The 15,976-nt window shown below is 37.6% G+C and overlaps 1 protein-coding gene across 10 annotated transcripts in view; it reads left to right on the forward strand.

Moving 5' to 3' along the window:
- The first annotated feature begins 102 nt into the window (after window positions 1-102).
- C21H18orf54 (chromosome 21 C18orf54 homolog) overlaps window positions 103-15,976 on the forward strand; it is a 33,581-nt gene continuing 17,707 nt past the window's right edge. For 5 of the 10 annotated variants that reach the window (XM_055558923.1, XM_055558922.1, XM_055558924.1 and 2 more), the window contains exons 1-7: window positions 104-367; window positions 961-1,057; window positions 3,450-3,772; window positions 5,044-5,826; window positions 6,152-6,302; window positions 8,940-9,042; window positions 15,501-15,632. In XM_055558923.1, the coding sequence (XP_055414898.1) occupies window positions 3,496-3,772; window positions 5,044-5,826; window positions 6,152-6,302; window positions 8,940-9,042; window positions 15,501-15,632 (1,446 nt within the window). In that variant the 5' untranslated portion in view covers window positions 104-367; window positions 961-1,057; window positions 3,450-3,495. Of the gene's footprint in view, window positions 368-960; window positions 1,058-3,449; window positions 3,773-5,043; window positions 5,827-6,151; window positions 6,303-8,939; window positions 9,043-10,094; window positions 10,269-11,424; window positions 11,547-15,500; window positions 15,633-15,976 lie in introns of those variants that run through there. The other 5 variants (XR_008706442.1, XR_008706443.1, XM_055558919.1 and 2 more) reach the window with 5 other exon arrangements.

Genomic DNA, 15,976 nt, shown 5'->3' on the forward strand with positions numbered 1-15,976 from the left:
CCCGGTAGACCCGGAAGGAAAAACTACACTTCCCAGCGGCGACCGCGACCCAGCCCCGTTCTCTCCGCCCCGCTCCTCACCCCGCCCTCTTCCTAGCACCACGCATGCGCACCGCAAGTCAGCGCCATGTTGGGTCAGTTTGAAAGCTAGCGCGGGCGTAGCCCTGGGCTGTGACGGCGCAGGGAGATGCGCGCGAGCTGAGGCGGAGGCGGGGCGGCTACCCGGTAGGGATGCTTTGTCGCGTCTCCCATCCGGTGACAGCCCAAGGCTTTCAGTGGAGAGTTGTGGACGTGTGCGCTTTTCTCGTTTTTTTATTTTTTATTTTTTTTATTTTTTTGGGCCTTCGTCGGTGAGTTCGGCCCGAACGGTGGGTGTATTTCCGAGGGGCGTCCCATTCCTTGACAGCCTGAGGGAGGGGAGGGCTAAGGGAAAGATGGCGGGGTGGGAGAGGGACGGCGTTTCCCGAGGCAAGGCGGGGGCTGACAGGCCGGGTGGAAAGCGGGCAGCTTCAACAGGAGGGGCTCGGAATGGGACGGAGGGGGCCTGACCTGGCCCTCGGGCGCTTCCGGAGGCTGAAGCGGGCGGGGAGGGAGGCTCTCGGGCTTCGGGGGCCGCCGCCTCGCAAAGACTCAGCCCGCCCCCTCCTGTTGTCTGATAACGGTTTAGAGAAGCTGTGTCTGTGACCGCGGCGTTGGGTGGGCTGGCGGGGGATGCTGGAATCCCCGAGGGAGGGGGGTCCTGGTTCATTCAGGGCGCAGGCTTTGAACCCGAAGATGCCCCTCAGCAGGGGCGCCAGCGATCTTCACTTTCCAGGGTCATTAAGTCTTGTTTTTGCGGCAACCACAAACACGTTCATTTTCCTAACATAAATCACAGAGCCTTTGAGTCGTTTGTTTATTATTTCCTGTGAGCTTACCATATTGGTTGGTTAACGCTGTACGTTCTGCGTTTAAATCAAAGGTAGTTGAAACCACTGGCCACTCGTTTCAGCATTATATTCGTCGGAATGATGGATTTCCTTTTGGAGCGGCATGCTGAAATGTTTACGGAAGAAACGGTAAGAGACAGCGAATTTGCTTCAAAATAATTCTGTGGCGAACGTGAGGAGAAGTGGGTGGATAAAGAGTGTGGTTGTGTTGGTTATTGATGCAGAATGAGGGTGCCCAGGAGTTGACTTAAATTTTCTTCTTTTGTGTACTTTTGGAAACTGCCCACTAATAATTCAGTCGTGGGTTTTCTTTTTGCTTCTTGTGAATTAAGATAAATGTTATTACCCAACTTACTGAGAACTGTAATCTAACAGCTTTCCCTTTTAGGGTTTTGTTTTTGTTTTTAAGATTTTGTAAAATAAAATATAAAATTGGTAACCTGTGCTGTGTTGGAGTAAGGGAGGAAGTGTTTGGTCAGGTTTGTCATCCAAGCAATATTTACTTGAGAAGATTTAAAATCATTAGAAAGGTGAAGAAAGGGCAAAGCTGACTTGGTCTAGCCGTATCAGAACATTCAGGGAAATAACAATTATCTTACATTCTACTGATGCTTCGGTTGACTACTGTCAACTCTGACCTTTTTCTCTTCTTAAACTGAAGACTTTCTCACTGTTCTAAAATCAAATTTGACAGCTATTGAAATTACATTAAATATTATTATAACTTAAACATTCCCAAAATTATAACCCCCGATTGAGGGCGGGAGGAGAAGGGGACGACAGAGGATGATGGTTGGATGGCATCACTGACTCAATGGATATGAATTTGAGTAAACTCAAGGAGTTGGTGATGGAAGGGGAAGCCTGGCCTGCTGCAGTCCGTGGGGTTGCAAAGAGTCGGACATGACTGAGTGACTGAACTGAACTGAAACATGTTATAATATCATAGCATATGATAAGTCCGAGACATTAAGCTTTCATTTTTACTTCAGAAAATCCATGATTTGATTCTAAAAGAATGTCATATTATTTACTGAAGTAGTCCCTGTTCATTTGTTGCTGCTGCTGCTGCTGCTAAGTCATGTCAGTCGTGTCTGACTCTGTGCGACCCCCTAGACGGCAGCCCACCAGGCTCCCCCATCCCTGGGATTCTCCAGGCAAGAACACTGGAGTGGGTTGCCATTTCCTTCTCCAATGCATGAAAGTGAAAAGTGAAAGTGAAGTCGCTCAGTCGTGTCAGACTCTTAGCCCCATGGACTGCAGCCTACCAGGCTCCTCCATCCATGGGATTTTCTAGGCAAGAGTACTGGAGTGGGGTGCCAATTGCCTTCTCCGGTTCATTCTGTTACTTCTTAGGTTTTCAAATATACTGTTGTTGCTATATTAATGTAGACTGAAATTCTCTCAATTTTAATAATGGAAAAAAAGATGAGTGCATTGAGGCAATTTTTCCATACTGTTAAGTCTCCTTCGAGAGGAGGGCTGAATCTGTTTTACATGAGAATTGAAAATAGGGTAGTATCAAAAAACGAATGTCAGAAAAGGATTGTTAAAACTGCATTATTTTAGGAAAAGAACATTTTGCCAGCTTATTTCATGGTAAGACTTGCAGTTTATTTATCGATGAATATTGTAAATTATTTTGTTTGCTCAAATCTTTGGGGAAAAGTTTGCCTAAAGTTACATATTGTCAATTAAAATGTTAAAAGTGGATAATTAGTCTCCATTTTTCCTTCTTGTTTCAACTATGTCATTTGATGCCTTTTAAAAATTTATCAGGCTCCTACTGTGTGTAGTATATGGTGGACTTATGAGTTGAACAATATTTTGTATAGGGGAATGTTATGTATTATGATGTCATAGAGTGTATGAACCTAAGAAAAGACTACGTCAGTAGTTTACAGGACTTTAAAAAAAGTGAGTATTCTTCCCTTGACACTTTCTATATAGTCTTAGATGATTTTTAAAAAAATGTATTTGTTTTTAGTTGGAGGATAATTACAACATTGTGTTGGTTTCTGCCATATCTACATGAATCAGCCATACATATGTCCCCTCCTTCTTAAATCCCCTCCCACCTTCCACCCCACCCCATCCCATACCTCTAGGTTATCACAGAGCAGCAGATCTGAGCTCCCTGCATCATTCATCAGATGATTTTTGTATATATAATTCCTAGCATATATTAGGTGCTCAGTACATGGAGAAGGAAATGGCAACCCACTCCAGTATTCTTGCCTGGAGAATCCCATGGACGGAGGAGTTTGGTGGGCTACAGTGCACGGGTCGCAAAGAGTCGGACACGACTGAGCGACTTCACTTCACATGTTTTCTAAATCGATGATGAAAGAATTTACAGTAATTAAAATGGAAAATATATAATGTGCATTGCCTAAAAATAATTTATAGACAATGAGTTTTATTTTGTAAAGTTGTAAAAAGTTTATACAAATTTAGTAGTTTCTCTGTGTGTGGCCTATTATTTTAATTGGAACTTTAATCTTTTCTTTTTGTATTATAGTTGTTTTTAGGAGAAATGAATAGAAATCACCAATTTTGAGGAAGCCATGGCGAAATCAGATACAAAACACAGAGTTTGTTCTCGGCAATCTTCAGTATCTTCTCTGTTAAGCTGCAACCTGAGTGGCAGTAATTCCTCTAACTCTGGCTCTTTTCAGTATAAGGATAAACTGTACAGTTCTGCATCTCAGGCTCTACAGGCCTATATTGATGATTTTGATCTAAGCCAAATGTGTCTTGGTGCAAGCACTGGAAAGATTAACATTGATAAATGTTCTGCTAATATGCCGGAATTCTCCAACTACATTTGTAAACCAAACAATGGTATGCTTTTATCCTTTGTTTTCTTTTTACCTGTTGATTTAAAGAATTTTGAGAGATGTATAGTAGTCTTAGAAAATTAGATGCTTTATTTTGTTCTTTTGGAATAAAAAATGACTTGTAATGTTGAGATCTGTATATATTTCTTAAATGATTCTGTGATTTTTGGTTCTCTGGAGTTTTGGGGTAAAGATCCTCTTTTAACTTTGGAGTAGAAGCTCATAAAATGCAACTAGTAATAGCACATGGCTGATTATAAACCCTTAAGCCATTCTGTTACAGTGTAATGGACAGAGCATTGACTTGGTGGTTCTAGCTTTCATGACCTAGCTTAATGACTTTGAGCAAATCTCAGCCTTTCAGAATTTATACTTGATCAGTTCAGTTGAGAGGATAAGGCTGTATTAGTCTTCTTGTCTGTATTCTGTGGGGCAGTAACATTCACAGGATGTTAAGGATTTTTCCATGGTCAGAGGTCCACTGGGGCTTCCCTGGTGGATCAGTTGGTAAAAATTCCATCTGCAATGCGTGAGACCTGGGTTCGATCCCTTGCTTGAGAAGATCCCCTGGAAGAGGACATGGCAACCCACTCCACTGTTCTTGCCTAGAGAATCCCCATGGACAGAGGAGCCTGGCAGGCTGCAGTCCATGGGGTTGCTAAGAGTCGGACACGACTGAGTGACTAAGCACAGCACAGCACGGTATCGAGGTCCGTGAAGACAAGTTTGGAAAATGCATCTGTTGATAACCCAGTTAACACTTGACTGACCCCTAGGGTGAAAAAAGTTTACATCAACTGTTAGAAAAAAGTGGGCAGTATATTCCAGAACAGGAGAATTAGAACAGCTGTTCTGTGCGTGTGAATGCTATTTCAGGGTTAGCAAGCAAGAAAGCAAATTATTTTTTCACCTAGTTTAATGACTTGTTTTTTTTCCTGTGTTGAAGCCAGTTGAGTGACCGGTATTCATGTGAGTGTATTAGTGCATTGGGTGTGTCTAGATGAAGAAACTGTAAATTAAAGAATATGAGAATATTTAGGAGGCTGGAAAGCAAAAAGTGTAGCAAGTAGTTAAATTGAAGACATATGAAGGAAAAAAACCATATCCAATTACATCAACCTATACCTTTCAGACTTTTAATCAAAGCTTGAGTAAAGATTAAGGAAAAACAGCAAACATGATTCTTAATTCTTAGTTCTCATTTACTGTTGAATGTTATGAAGTATTTTTATATATGATACAGGAAGATAAACAGAATTCTTCTTTGTTTTTCAGCTTTTGAAAATCTTGATGACAAAAGACATTTATCCTTATCCTATAGAGGACAAACTCTTAATGACATAGACTCCATTAGTCTAACAACTGATGATCTATTAAAGCTTCCAGCAGATGGATCATTTTCTTTCACTTATTTTGGATCAGGTCACGGAAGTAGCAAGAAAAACAGGAAACATATTGGAAGACTGAGTTCATCTGACAGAATAAAGAAGCAGAATTTTCAAGAACCAGCTGCTCTCCAGGGCAAGGATAACTTAGTTACCCCACTTGTATACACAAATATAAAAGGAAGGCAATGTGGTAGGCTAAAAAACCCAAAACTCATGAATAAGGCTAATAAAAGCGTTTCTGTACCATCTTTATCTTTTTCCAAAAAATTATCTTTTAGGGACAGTTCAGAACACAATCTTGAAAAGAATTACCCAAGATGGCTCACTAGCCAGAAGTCTGACCTTAATATTTCAGGGATAACTAGTATACCAGACTTCAAGTACCCAGTCTGGCTCTACAATCAAGACTTGTTACCTGACACAGATAGTCAAAGAATACATCAAATGTTTAAAGAAGATCAGTGTTCTCCGAGGCATAGTTACCAGGCACAAAGAACTTCTCGGCTAATGAATAAATTAGATTGTTTTGAATATTCTTTTGAACCTTCAAACATTTCACATTCCTTGAGTGAGGATAAAAGATTACTGAATGAATATAAATGTGGTCCTGAACCTAGCCATTGTCTGTGTGAGAATCCGCTTCTTCCAGGATCCAAAAAGCCATTCAGTGGTAATTGTTCTGTTTTTTGTGTTTTTACTGTTTTTAAGAACCAAAGAAAGTGCTCTAAATTTGATGTAGCATCTAGGATCTGTTATATTCTTGATAGAATGCTCAAGTGATATTTTTGTTTTGAACTCGTATCGCCTTTATTTATGTAGTAGAAAAAGGTCTTATTTTTTCTTTGTGTCACAACACATGTCACATTTTAACATAGCTTGCTATTGTGGATATTTTTATATTCCAAATAATGTAAATTCTTGTTGCCTTTATAAGATTTTACTATGCTTTGCATTTATTTCTTTTCTTAAAGAATTAATGTAATCTTTTAAATTAGGTGACAAAATTGAATTGCTTATCCTGAAGGCCAAGAGAAATCTAGAGCATTGTACTGAAGAGTTACCAAAGACTGTGAAAAAGGATGACAGTCCTTGTTCATTAGATAAACTTGAAGCGGAAAGATCATGGGAAAATATTCCTGTTACTTTGTAAGTTAAAATGCAGCATTCAGTTTTCCAAGTGAAGAATGCCATGTGCACATCTGATTTCATCTTTAAGTAACTTAATGATAATTAACAATGGTAGTATCATGGTATTTTTATAGAGCATAACTTTCAGTGTTGTTTGCTTTAGATCGCATTTTTCATTAGTTACCACAAGAAGGTGGTAACTTTAGGTACCTTATATAACTTTTGTCTTTGTTACATGATCCTTTCGTTGCACTATAAAATATTGATATATGTTTAATAGGAATTAGAACCAAAAGCAACGCTTTTGCAAATGGAGAAGGCTATTAAAATTTTACTACTTTCTTTTTTCACTTTTAAGTTTTATCTCCCTCTATATTCTCTATATTTTAGAATATTCATTTCTCTTCATTTACATTTTAATATTTTTCAATCATTATTTTCCATAAATGATGGTACAATTTTTGTATAGTAAATGTTTGAAGTTTCTAAGAGTGTTTTCATTTGTGTGCTAAACCTCTCTGTGATATAGTTGCTCAGAATAATTTAAAAAGTGTTTACCCATGAATGTGAGCGTAGAGGAAGAATCTAGGAAAGCTTCTTCTCTCAGTGATATTAATTCCATGTCAGAAATGCATTCTTTGTAATCCTAAATCCTGTCCTAGGCTCTGATAATTTAATATCTTCAATTGTCTAAACCTTCATTCTGTTTAGAGTTTATTTCCTGACTCCTTTGATTAGTTCTCAGTTGAGCGTCTTATTTTCTTAAATGTGGTCATTGACTGTAATTGCAGTTTAGAATCTTGATTCTGTCATTTCCTTGCTGAGATTTTGTACAGGTTGCTTCTACTTTGGGGTTGTGAGGATTCAGTTGACTAGAAAATAAATATAAGGTACTTAGGACAGTTTCTGGTTTATGACGCTCCCTTGTAAATTGTAATAGTGGTGGTGATCATCCAGAATATTTTTTGTTTGTTCAGCTTCATTTCTCAACTGTTGGTTCATTAATGTGTTTAAAAAAAAAACTAGGATTAATAATTTGTTCACTTAATTCTTAAACAGTTCTCTTATTTTTCATATTTACTAATTTCTTATTTTCTTATCAGTTGGTTGTATTGTGTCTGTATTTGTAAAATCCTATAGGGTGAGCAAATATCAGAGGTGTTTAAATTGAGTAAAGTTTTTGAATATACTAAATGTATTTTGTAATTAGATACTATGACTTCTGACTTGTATAATTATTGTTAATGGTTTGCCCTAGTTCACTTTCATGCATTGGAGAAGGAAATGGCAACCCACTCCAGTGTTCTTGCCTGGAGAATCCCAGGGACGGGGGAGCCTGGTGGGCTGCTGTCTATGGGGTCGCACAGAGTCGGACACGACTGAAACGACTTAGCAGCAGCAGTACCATCGTATTATGATGGATATGTTTTACATAAAATTATTGATGGTGTGATAAGGTATAGATTTGACTTCAGTGTGATATTGATAAATTATTAACTTGTCATTAAAAACAAAATTGACTAGGTAATAGTGTGCTAAAAGAATAACCACAGCCAGAAAATTGTTTTTGTTTTTTTGGTTTAACTTTCTGTAATAGAAAATGTCAAACACATACAAAAGTAGAGGAATAGTATGATGATTCCATATGTATCCAGCACTCATTTTTTTATAATCAGATAAATGCTTTTTTGATGATAGTTGGTGGATGTACAAACTCTTTGGTAAAGAATGGGAGGAAAAACTACTTGGGAACAAGAAAAAGTTCATAGTAAATTACAAATCAGATGAGTGAATAATGAAGAACTGCTAATTACTGAGAAAAAAATTTGCATTATGATGTTTAAGTGTTTTAAGAGTCTTAGATATGTGACACGAGTTAGAAACACATATTGATATATAAATGAGAGAGATAGAATGAGTTTATTCTCTGCAGCTAATGGAATTTTGTTCTGAAAAAATTTTTATTTTTGCTGGGGATGCACTGTGCTTCCCCTTGAACAGTAAGAAAAAAACTTATTTATTGAACTTCTTTTAAATGTCCCAGGTATGGAGAGTTAAATTTATGTAGTGTATGAGATAAGAAGGACTGCAAATGTAGAAACTGAAGTGAAGGTAAAGTTTTGTGAAGTCATACAATGAGTGGGATTGGGATTTGAACTCAGGAATTTTAATTTCAGAATTAATCCTTCTCCCACTTTAATCTGTCCTTAGTGCCAGTTCTAGAGAAGTCTTTCCTGTTGCTTTGATGTAGGAGCATGTAGTTCCATCTTAATAGAAACTTATAAATTTGTGGGGGCTTTGTGTATTAATATTGAGTGACCAAAAATGTTTAGTTGGAAAAATGTTCTGCTTGTTTCAAACAAATGTGCTTTTGGAGGATATGTATATTTGAAGGCTCATTTATTTAATTAAAGACTAATGTCTTCAGTTTCTTTATCTTTTTCCTTAAAGCTTTACAGGAGAAGCAAGGAGATAGGGCATGATGAAGGAAGAAGTTTAGGGAGAAGATGAAGGAATTATCAAGCAACATCCATAGGAATCCTATCTATAATGGTTACTTCATGGTGACCATTTAAAATGATAACAGTCAGTTATATACTGTCTAATTTTTATCAATTGGGAACTTATATACTGTCTTGTATCCTTAAATCCTAGCAAATCTCCTGTTCCTGTTAATACTGATGATAGTCCTCAAGAAATTCCAAAGACAAAGTATGCTAATGAATTCCTTGAAGATTTTTTAAATGATGATAATCAGGTGGGTGACGTTAAATCTTTTTATGTTATTAAAGGAATATTTATGACTAATTTATAGATACTAATTTCTAAGTTACTTGGATATTATAACACAAAAAATGGCTCAAATCCTTTCTTCCCCAGCACATATCCATGAGACCATTATTCCTAGAATTACTGATAATTTTAGTATTCTGAAGTAGAGGGACCTGGGATTGAACTCTCTGGGGAGCCTAAATTGTCATTACAGTGATTTCTTTTTTTTTTTTTTCTGGAAAACATGTAAAACAGCACCTTACAGAGTAAATTATATTTTCCCATAGGGCAGTTGCTTATTGAGAGTTGTGTTTCTAAGATACAGTTATACATCTGTTTAATTTAAAATGAGAAATTTATCACTCAGCTTTATAAAATCAGCACATGTACATCTTGCAAGTAATCCTGAAACAAAGTGTAAATGTTTATATATGTACGTAAGGAATGATTATAATACGATTTATAATTTTAATTCATGGCTGTTGAATATTAAATATACTTTTGAGATACTGACATCTGGAAGATTTGAGAGATTAAACATTCCAGACAAAAATTAGCTAAAAATTTTAATATATATCTTTTCCTTCAGTGAAATTTACTAGAGAAAGTAGAGGTTGTCAGAATATGTCTGACCTTAGTGCTCTAATAAGATACTATAGCAAATGCTGGGTAAGTGAAACTTAATTATCAAATATTTATTTGCCAGATAAATTTGAGTACCAAACACTTTTCTAGGAATTGTATTCCTAATGGTGAATAAGAGAAGAATCCTTGCCTCTTGGATTTTTTATTCCAAGTTGGACAGAGGAGCTATATCAAAATGAAATAGGTAATGGTGACTGAATAACAACAACAAACAGTAATGTATAAGTGCTGTGCTCAGTCATGACTGACTCTTTGCAGCCCCATGAACTACAGCCCACCCGTCTCCTCTTTTCATGGGATTTCTCAGGCAAGAATACTGGAGTGGGTTGCCATTTCCTACTCCAGGGGATCTTCGCAATCCAGGGATTGAACCTGTGTCTCCTGCATTGGCAGATGGATTCTTTACACCATTGTGCCACCTGGGAAGCCCACGTATAGAGGAGAGTCTTATAGATGTTGTGAAGAAAAACTGATTGAGATCGAGAAACGAGGGCAGAGAAATTTTAGCTGGAGTGGGCGGGAACGGCCTCTCTTGTGAGGTGATGTTTGCATCAAAACCTAAAATGAGTAAGTCACACATGTACTCGTAGGGAAATAACTTTTCATTTAGAGGGAATCATTAAGTGCAGAAACCCCAAGGCAGAAAAATGTTCAAGGAAAATGAGAGTCCAGTCAGTGTAGCTCAGTCAGAATGAGCAAGGAAGAATGGTTAAGAGATAAGATGGTAATCAGGAGTCAGATCGTGTAGGTATGTAAGCAATGGAATGAAGATTTTACATTGTAAGTGTGATGAAAAGTGCGTGGAGTACTGTGGAGGAATGAAACGATCAGATCTACATTTTAAAATATGAAGTGGCAGTGGTATGGAACATAGACTTGAGAGGAGCTGGGGAAGGACAAGGAACCCAGTTAGGAGGCTTTAGCCATCTTTCAGAATAGGGATTGTAAAGGCTTGGGTTAGGTGGGAGCGTTAGAAGTGGTCAGAAATAGTTAGACTTGTGATGTGTTCTTAAGGTGACTGGGTAGGATGGAGACAGAAGATTCAGAGGGTGAGTCCCAGATGTTTGAGCCAAACAACTAAAGCAGTGGGTGGTACAGTGTACTTAGTTGAAGTGAACCCTGGTGAAGGAACAGATCTGTGTAAATTTTGTAAAGTTTGAGATGGGTGACCATTAAATACTAACCAGCCAATTCCTTTTCTTCTGCCTTTACACACACACCACCTCACTACCACTGTGTTTTTTAATTTTTAAATAGTTTTAAATTTATAGAAGGTTGCAAAAATAATATAGATAGTTCCTGTCACCCTTCTCTCAGCTTCCCTAATGTTAACATCTCACTGACCATAGTGTAATTTTCACATTGGCATAATACTGTTACTAAAACCACAGACCGTATTCTGATTTCGCCAGTTTTCCTGCCAGTGTCCTGTTGCAAGATGTAGCATTGCATTTAGTTGTCGTATCTCCTCAGTCTGCTTCAGTCTTGACAATTCCTCAGTCTTGTCTGTCATGATCTTGATACTTTTGAAGACTTAATGGTCAGTTGGTTTTTTTCTGTAGATTGTTCCTCAGTGGGGTTTATCTGACGTTTTCTCATGATTAGAATGGGGTTATGAATTTTTAGCAAGAATGCAACAGAAATCATGCTGTGCCCTTCTCAGTGCATCATATCAGAGGGGTCATGATGTCATTGATAATATTGATAATGTGTCTTAATTCAGGCTGCTGTAGCAAATATGCCATAGACCAGATGGCTTAACAACAGACATTTGTTTCTCACGTTTCTGGAGGCTGAGAAGTTCAGATGAAAGTGTCTGGTGAGATCCTGCTTCCTCGTTTTCAGGTAGCCATCTTCTTGTATCGTCATGTGGAGAGAGCAGAGAGGGAGCAAGCTTTCTGTGTCTTTTCTGTAAGGGCACTAATCCCGCTCGTGAGAATTCCACCTTCATGACATAGTTACTTCATAGAAGCCCCTCCAAGTGCCGTTATGTTGGGATTAATTCAAATTGCACATTTGAATTGTAGGGGGCACACACATTCAGTCTAGAGCAGTATACTGATATGATAATATGTAATTATCGTAGAAATTTATTTTTTATATTTATTTATAGATAATTTATATTTATTATAGATAAAACTATAATAATATGTTAGTACTGGTGATATTAGTCTTGAACATATGGTGCCTACTGGCTTTCTCTTTAGTAAAATTAGAGTTTCCCCTTGTAATTAATAAATATCTTAGGGAGATGCTGTGAGACTGTGCAAGTATTAATAGTCTCAAACTTCCATCCACTGTTTTTAGCATCATTGGTGGATCTTGTTTTTTTGTCTGAATTATTAGTTGAAATTCTTGTGTAATGAGCTCTTCCTCCCCATTTATTAAACTGTTTTTATTGGGACTCAGATTTTTTTTTTTAAACTTTTTCTTTTATATTGGGGTATAGCTGATTAACAATTTTGTGAAAGTTTCAGGTGAACGGCAAAGGGACTCAGCCATATATATACACGTGTCCATTCTCCCCCAAATTCCCTTCCCATCCAGGCTGTTACATAACATTGAGCAGAGTTCTATGTGCTGTACAGTAGGTCCTTGTTGGTTATCTATTTTAAATAGATAGTGTGTACATGTCCATCCAAACTCCCTAACTATCCCTTCCCCCCAACATCCCCTCCCTCAACCCCCCTAGCAACCATAAGTTCATTCTCTAAATCTGGGGACTTATAGATACTTAATTCTAGGTTTGAAAGAAAGAAAAGTGAAAGTGAAGTTGCTCAGTCGTGTCCAACTCTTTGTTATCGCATGGACTATAACCTGCCAGTCTCCTTTGTCCGTGGGACTTTCCAAGCAAGAAAATTGGAGTGGGTTGCCATTTCCTTCTCCAGGGGATCTTCCCTACCCAGGGATCGAACCTGGATCTCCCACACTACAGGCAGACTCTTTACCATCTGAGCTACCAGGGAAGCCTGGTATTATTTTCTAGGTTTACAATATAATGATATTATTTTGCTGCTTAAATTGTTCCAGTTTAGGCCATAAGAGTTGCTTCAGGTTGGCTCTTGTATCCTTTCAACATGTCCCTATCATTTTTTGAGGACTTCTTTGAGGAGCCATGGTTTCTTTTTATTTGGAAACTGTGTTTAGAAACTAAGATCTAGGCACGAGTTGTGCTTATTGCTCCTGGGTTCTTTATGCTAGACTTTCTCAGCAGGCAGACTTAGAAAACATGTTTACTAACCCACATATACATGTATACATGTTTCTATATCTATTTACATATGTATTAATATATTTTATGTGTAGGTATAAAATCATGAGTTCATACTTATACTAATTCCAGTTCAATACCACGGTATTAGTTTTAGCCCTTTCTGTTCTTTATTTATAACTTCCTTCTCCTCTGGTAAGAATCTTTGCTCTTATTATCTATAATAGATTTACTTGTTTTTTCAGTCTTAGCATATGCATAGTTTCAGAATTGCTGTAAGAAATAGATTTACTAGCTAAGTTATATCGGAGAAGGCAATGGCACCCCACTCCAGTACTCTTGCCTGGAAAATCCCATGGATGGAGGAGCCTGGTGGGCTGCGGTCCATGGGGTCACTAGGAGTCGGACACAACTGAGCAACTTCACTTTCACTTTTCACTTTCATGCATTGGAGAAGGAAATGGCAACCCACTCCAGTATTCTTGCCTTAAGAATCCCAGGGACAGGGGAGCCTGGTGGGCTGCCGTTTATGGGGTCGCACAGAGTCGGACACGACTAAAGCGACTTAGCAACAGCAGCAGCTAAGTTATATTGTTGATGTGTGATTCTCTTTGTCTTTGGGGCTTCCTTAGTAGTTCAGACAGTAAAGCGTCTGCCTGCAATGGAGGAGACCTCGGTTTGATTCCTGGGTCAGGAAAATCGCCTGGAGAAGGAAATGGCAACCCACTCCAGTATTCTTGCCTGGAGAATTCCATGGACAGAGGAGCCTGGTGGGCTGTAGTTCATGGGGTCTCAAAGAGTTGGACACGACTGAGCGACTAACACACACACACTTTTTGTCTTTAGTCGTATGATATCCAAAGTGTTCTTTAACAAAGTTACCTTGGTTAATTATTTTCTGCTCAACTTTCAGTGTGGTCATGTTGTTCATTTGTAATATTGTTAGGTCATTTTTTTATTGTGTAAATTGGGTTATTCCCAAATTTTGTGTGGTTTAAATGGTTGTTTCTTGAATATGTGAAATAGTACTATAGTTCTAAGAGTCAAGCTATACCAAAAGATGTACTCAGAGGCATTCACTCCCAGGATTTAATGCCAAGTCTCAGAACAAATTCTATCAAACATACTGAACAGCATTTATTAAACATTCATTCATGAATGACACACAACAGTTCATATGATCTGTTTTTTTCGTTTTCTTGTTTTTTGGTACTCTGACCACAGTTTTGCCTGAAAAGTTCACTCAAGGCAGACACCAAATTTCAGAGGCAAGCCTTTGTAACTTTTTTGGTTAGCATTAGGCAGCTAGAATTTCTTCTAAACCAGTGACTGGATGCAGATCATTTAGCGATAACGCCTCAAGTGCTGTCTCCAAGGTTGTAGGAGTATAAACCAAACTAAATCCTTATGCTGTTTCTTTTTCTTCTTTTTTAAAATTTTGCTAAAGTATTCATAATATTTTGACCATTTTTAAGGGTATAGTATATAGTTCTGTGCATTAAGTATCTTTACATTGTTGTGTACCCATCAGCTCTATCTATTGCTAGGACTTTTTCATCTTTACCCACTGAAACTGTACTCATTAAACACTTAACTATCCATGCCTGTTTACCGCCATGCCTGTTTACTACCCTCTGCTGGCACCATTCTACTTTCTCTTGATAAAGTTGATTATTCTGGAAACCATGTATGTTTTAGTCTGCTGAGGCTGCCATAACAAAAGGCCATAGGCTAGGTGGCTTAAACAATAGATACTCAGTTCTCACGGTTTTGGAGGCTTTCAAATTATCTCAGATCAAGATGCTAACTTATTATTTTACTGGTGAAGGCCCTTTCCCTAACTTGCAGACAAACCACCTTCCCACTGTGTCCTCACATGGCCTTTCCTTGGTCTCTTAATCCTATGGTTATCAGGATCCCACCTTTATGACCTGACTTAACTTAATTACCTCCTTATAGCCCTGTCTCTCAATACAGCCACATTCAGTTAGGTTTCATCATGAATTTCGGGGGTGGGATGGGGTGGTGGGTGTGGGAAAGGACACAAATTCAATCCATAGCATAGTATAAGATAAATCATATTTTTCTTTTTGTTATCGACTTACTTCATTTAGTGTAATGTCCTCAAGGTTCATCCACGTTGTATCAGAATTTCCTTCCTTTCTTAGAATGAAGAGAACACCATTGTGTATTTGAAATGCTAGTTCTTGTTCAGTTGATATGAGCTTCATTTACACACTTGAAAGTAGCATGTTGGCTTACCTGCTTCTAAGGACCTTTCACTTGTAAATATCTATGATTTTAAATGTGGTAAATGAATGTGTTGCAAATGTAAACATGCACCATTCATGTAAAAGAACAAGGACTAGAAAGGATTTGCCAGCATTTTAATAATGATTGTCTTTAAGTGACTCCGTCTGGGGACTGGGTAAGAGGAGGTTGAGTTACAGTTTTGATTTGGTAAAACACTTTATTGACATGTATTATTTGGGTTTTGCATTAATTTTATATTGTGGGGAAATAATGCAGAATATAACTTTTCCCCTTAAGAATTTGAGTGGTTTATCATTCATGTGTTTTAACTTTAGAGCTGTACCCTTTCTGGAGGGAAACATCATGGACCTGTTGAAGCCCTGAAGCAAATGTTATTTAATCTTCAGGCAGTGCAAGAAAGTTTCAATCAGAATAAAACTGCAGAGCCAAAAGGAGAAATTAAACAAGTAAGCATAAACTTAATTTATGAATTGAAATTTATGAATGCGAATTGAGATCTGTGAAGGATACGATTTCCTCCTAGATCTTTTTGTAGTTTTTCCCTCTAGTTTTATGTTAATAAGCATGGTATATAGTGAACAAACATTTAGAGGCATACTTTAGGACTGTTGCAAAATAAAGTTATATTTTTAGAATTAAAAGTATATATATTTAAGCTTTACTGAAAATTATTTACTAGATTTATTTCCTTGGGAATACAGATGATATTTTTAATGTGTTCTTATTAATCACATATTAAATAACATTTGTTTGTAATTATATAATATTTTTACTATTTCATTATATTTGG

This window comes from Bubalus kerabau, chromosome 21 (assembly GCF_029407905.1).
Source record: "Bubalus kerabau isolate K-KA32 ecotype Philippines breed swamp buffalo chromosome 21, PCC_UOA_SB_1v2, whole genome shotgun sequence".
NCBI lineage: Eukaryota > Metazoa > Chordata > Mammalia > Artiodactyla > Bovidae > Bubalus > Bubalus kerabau.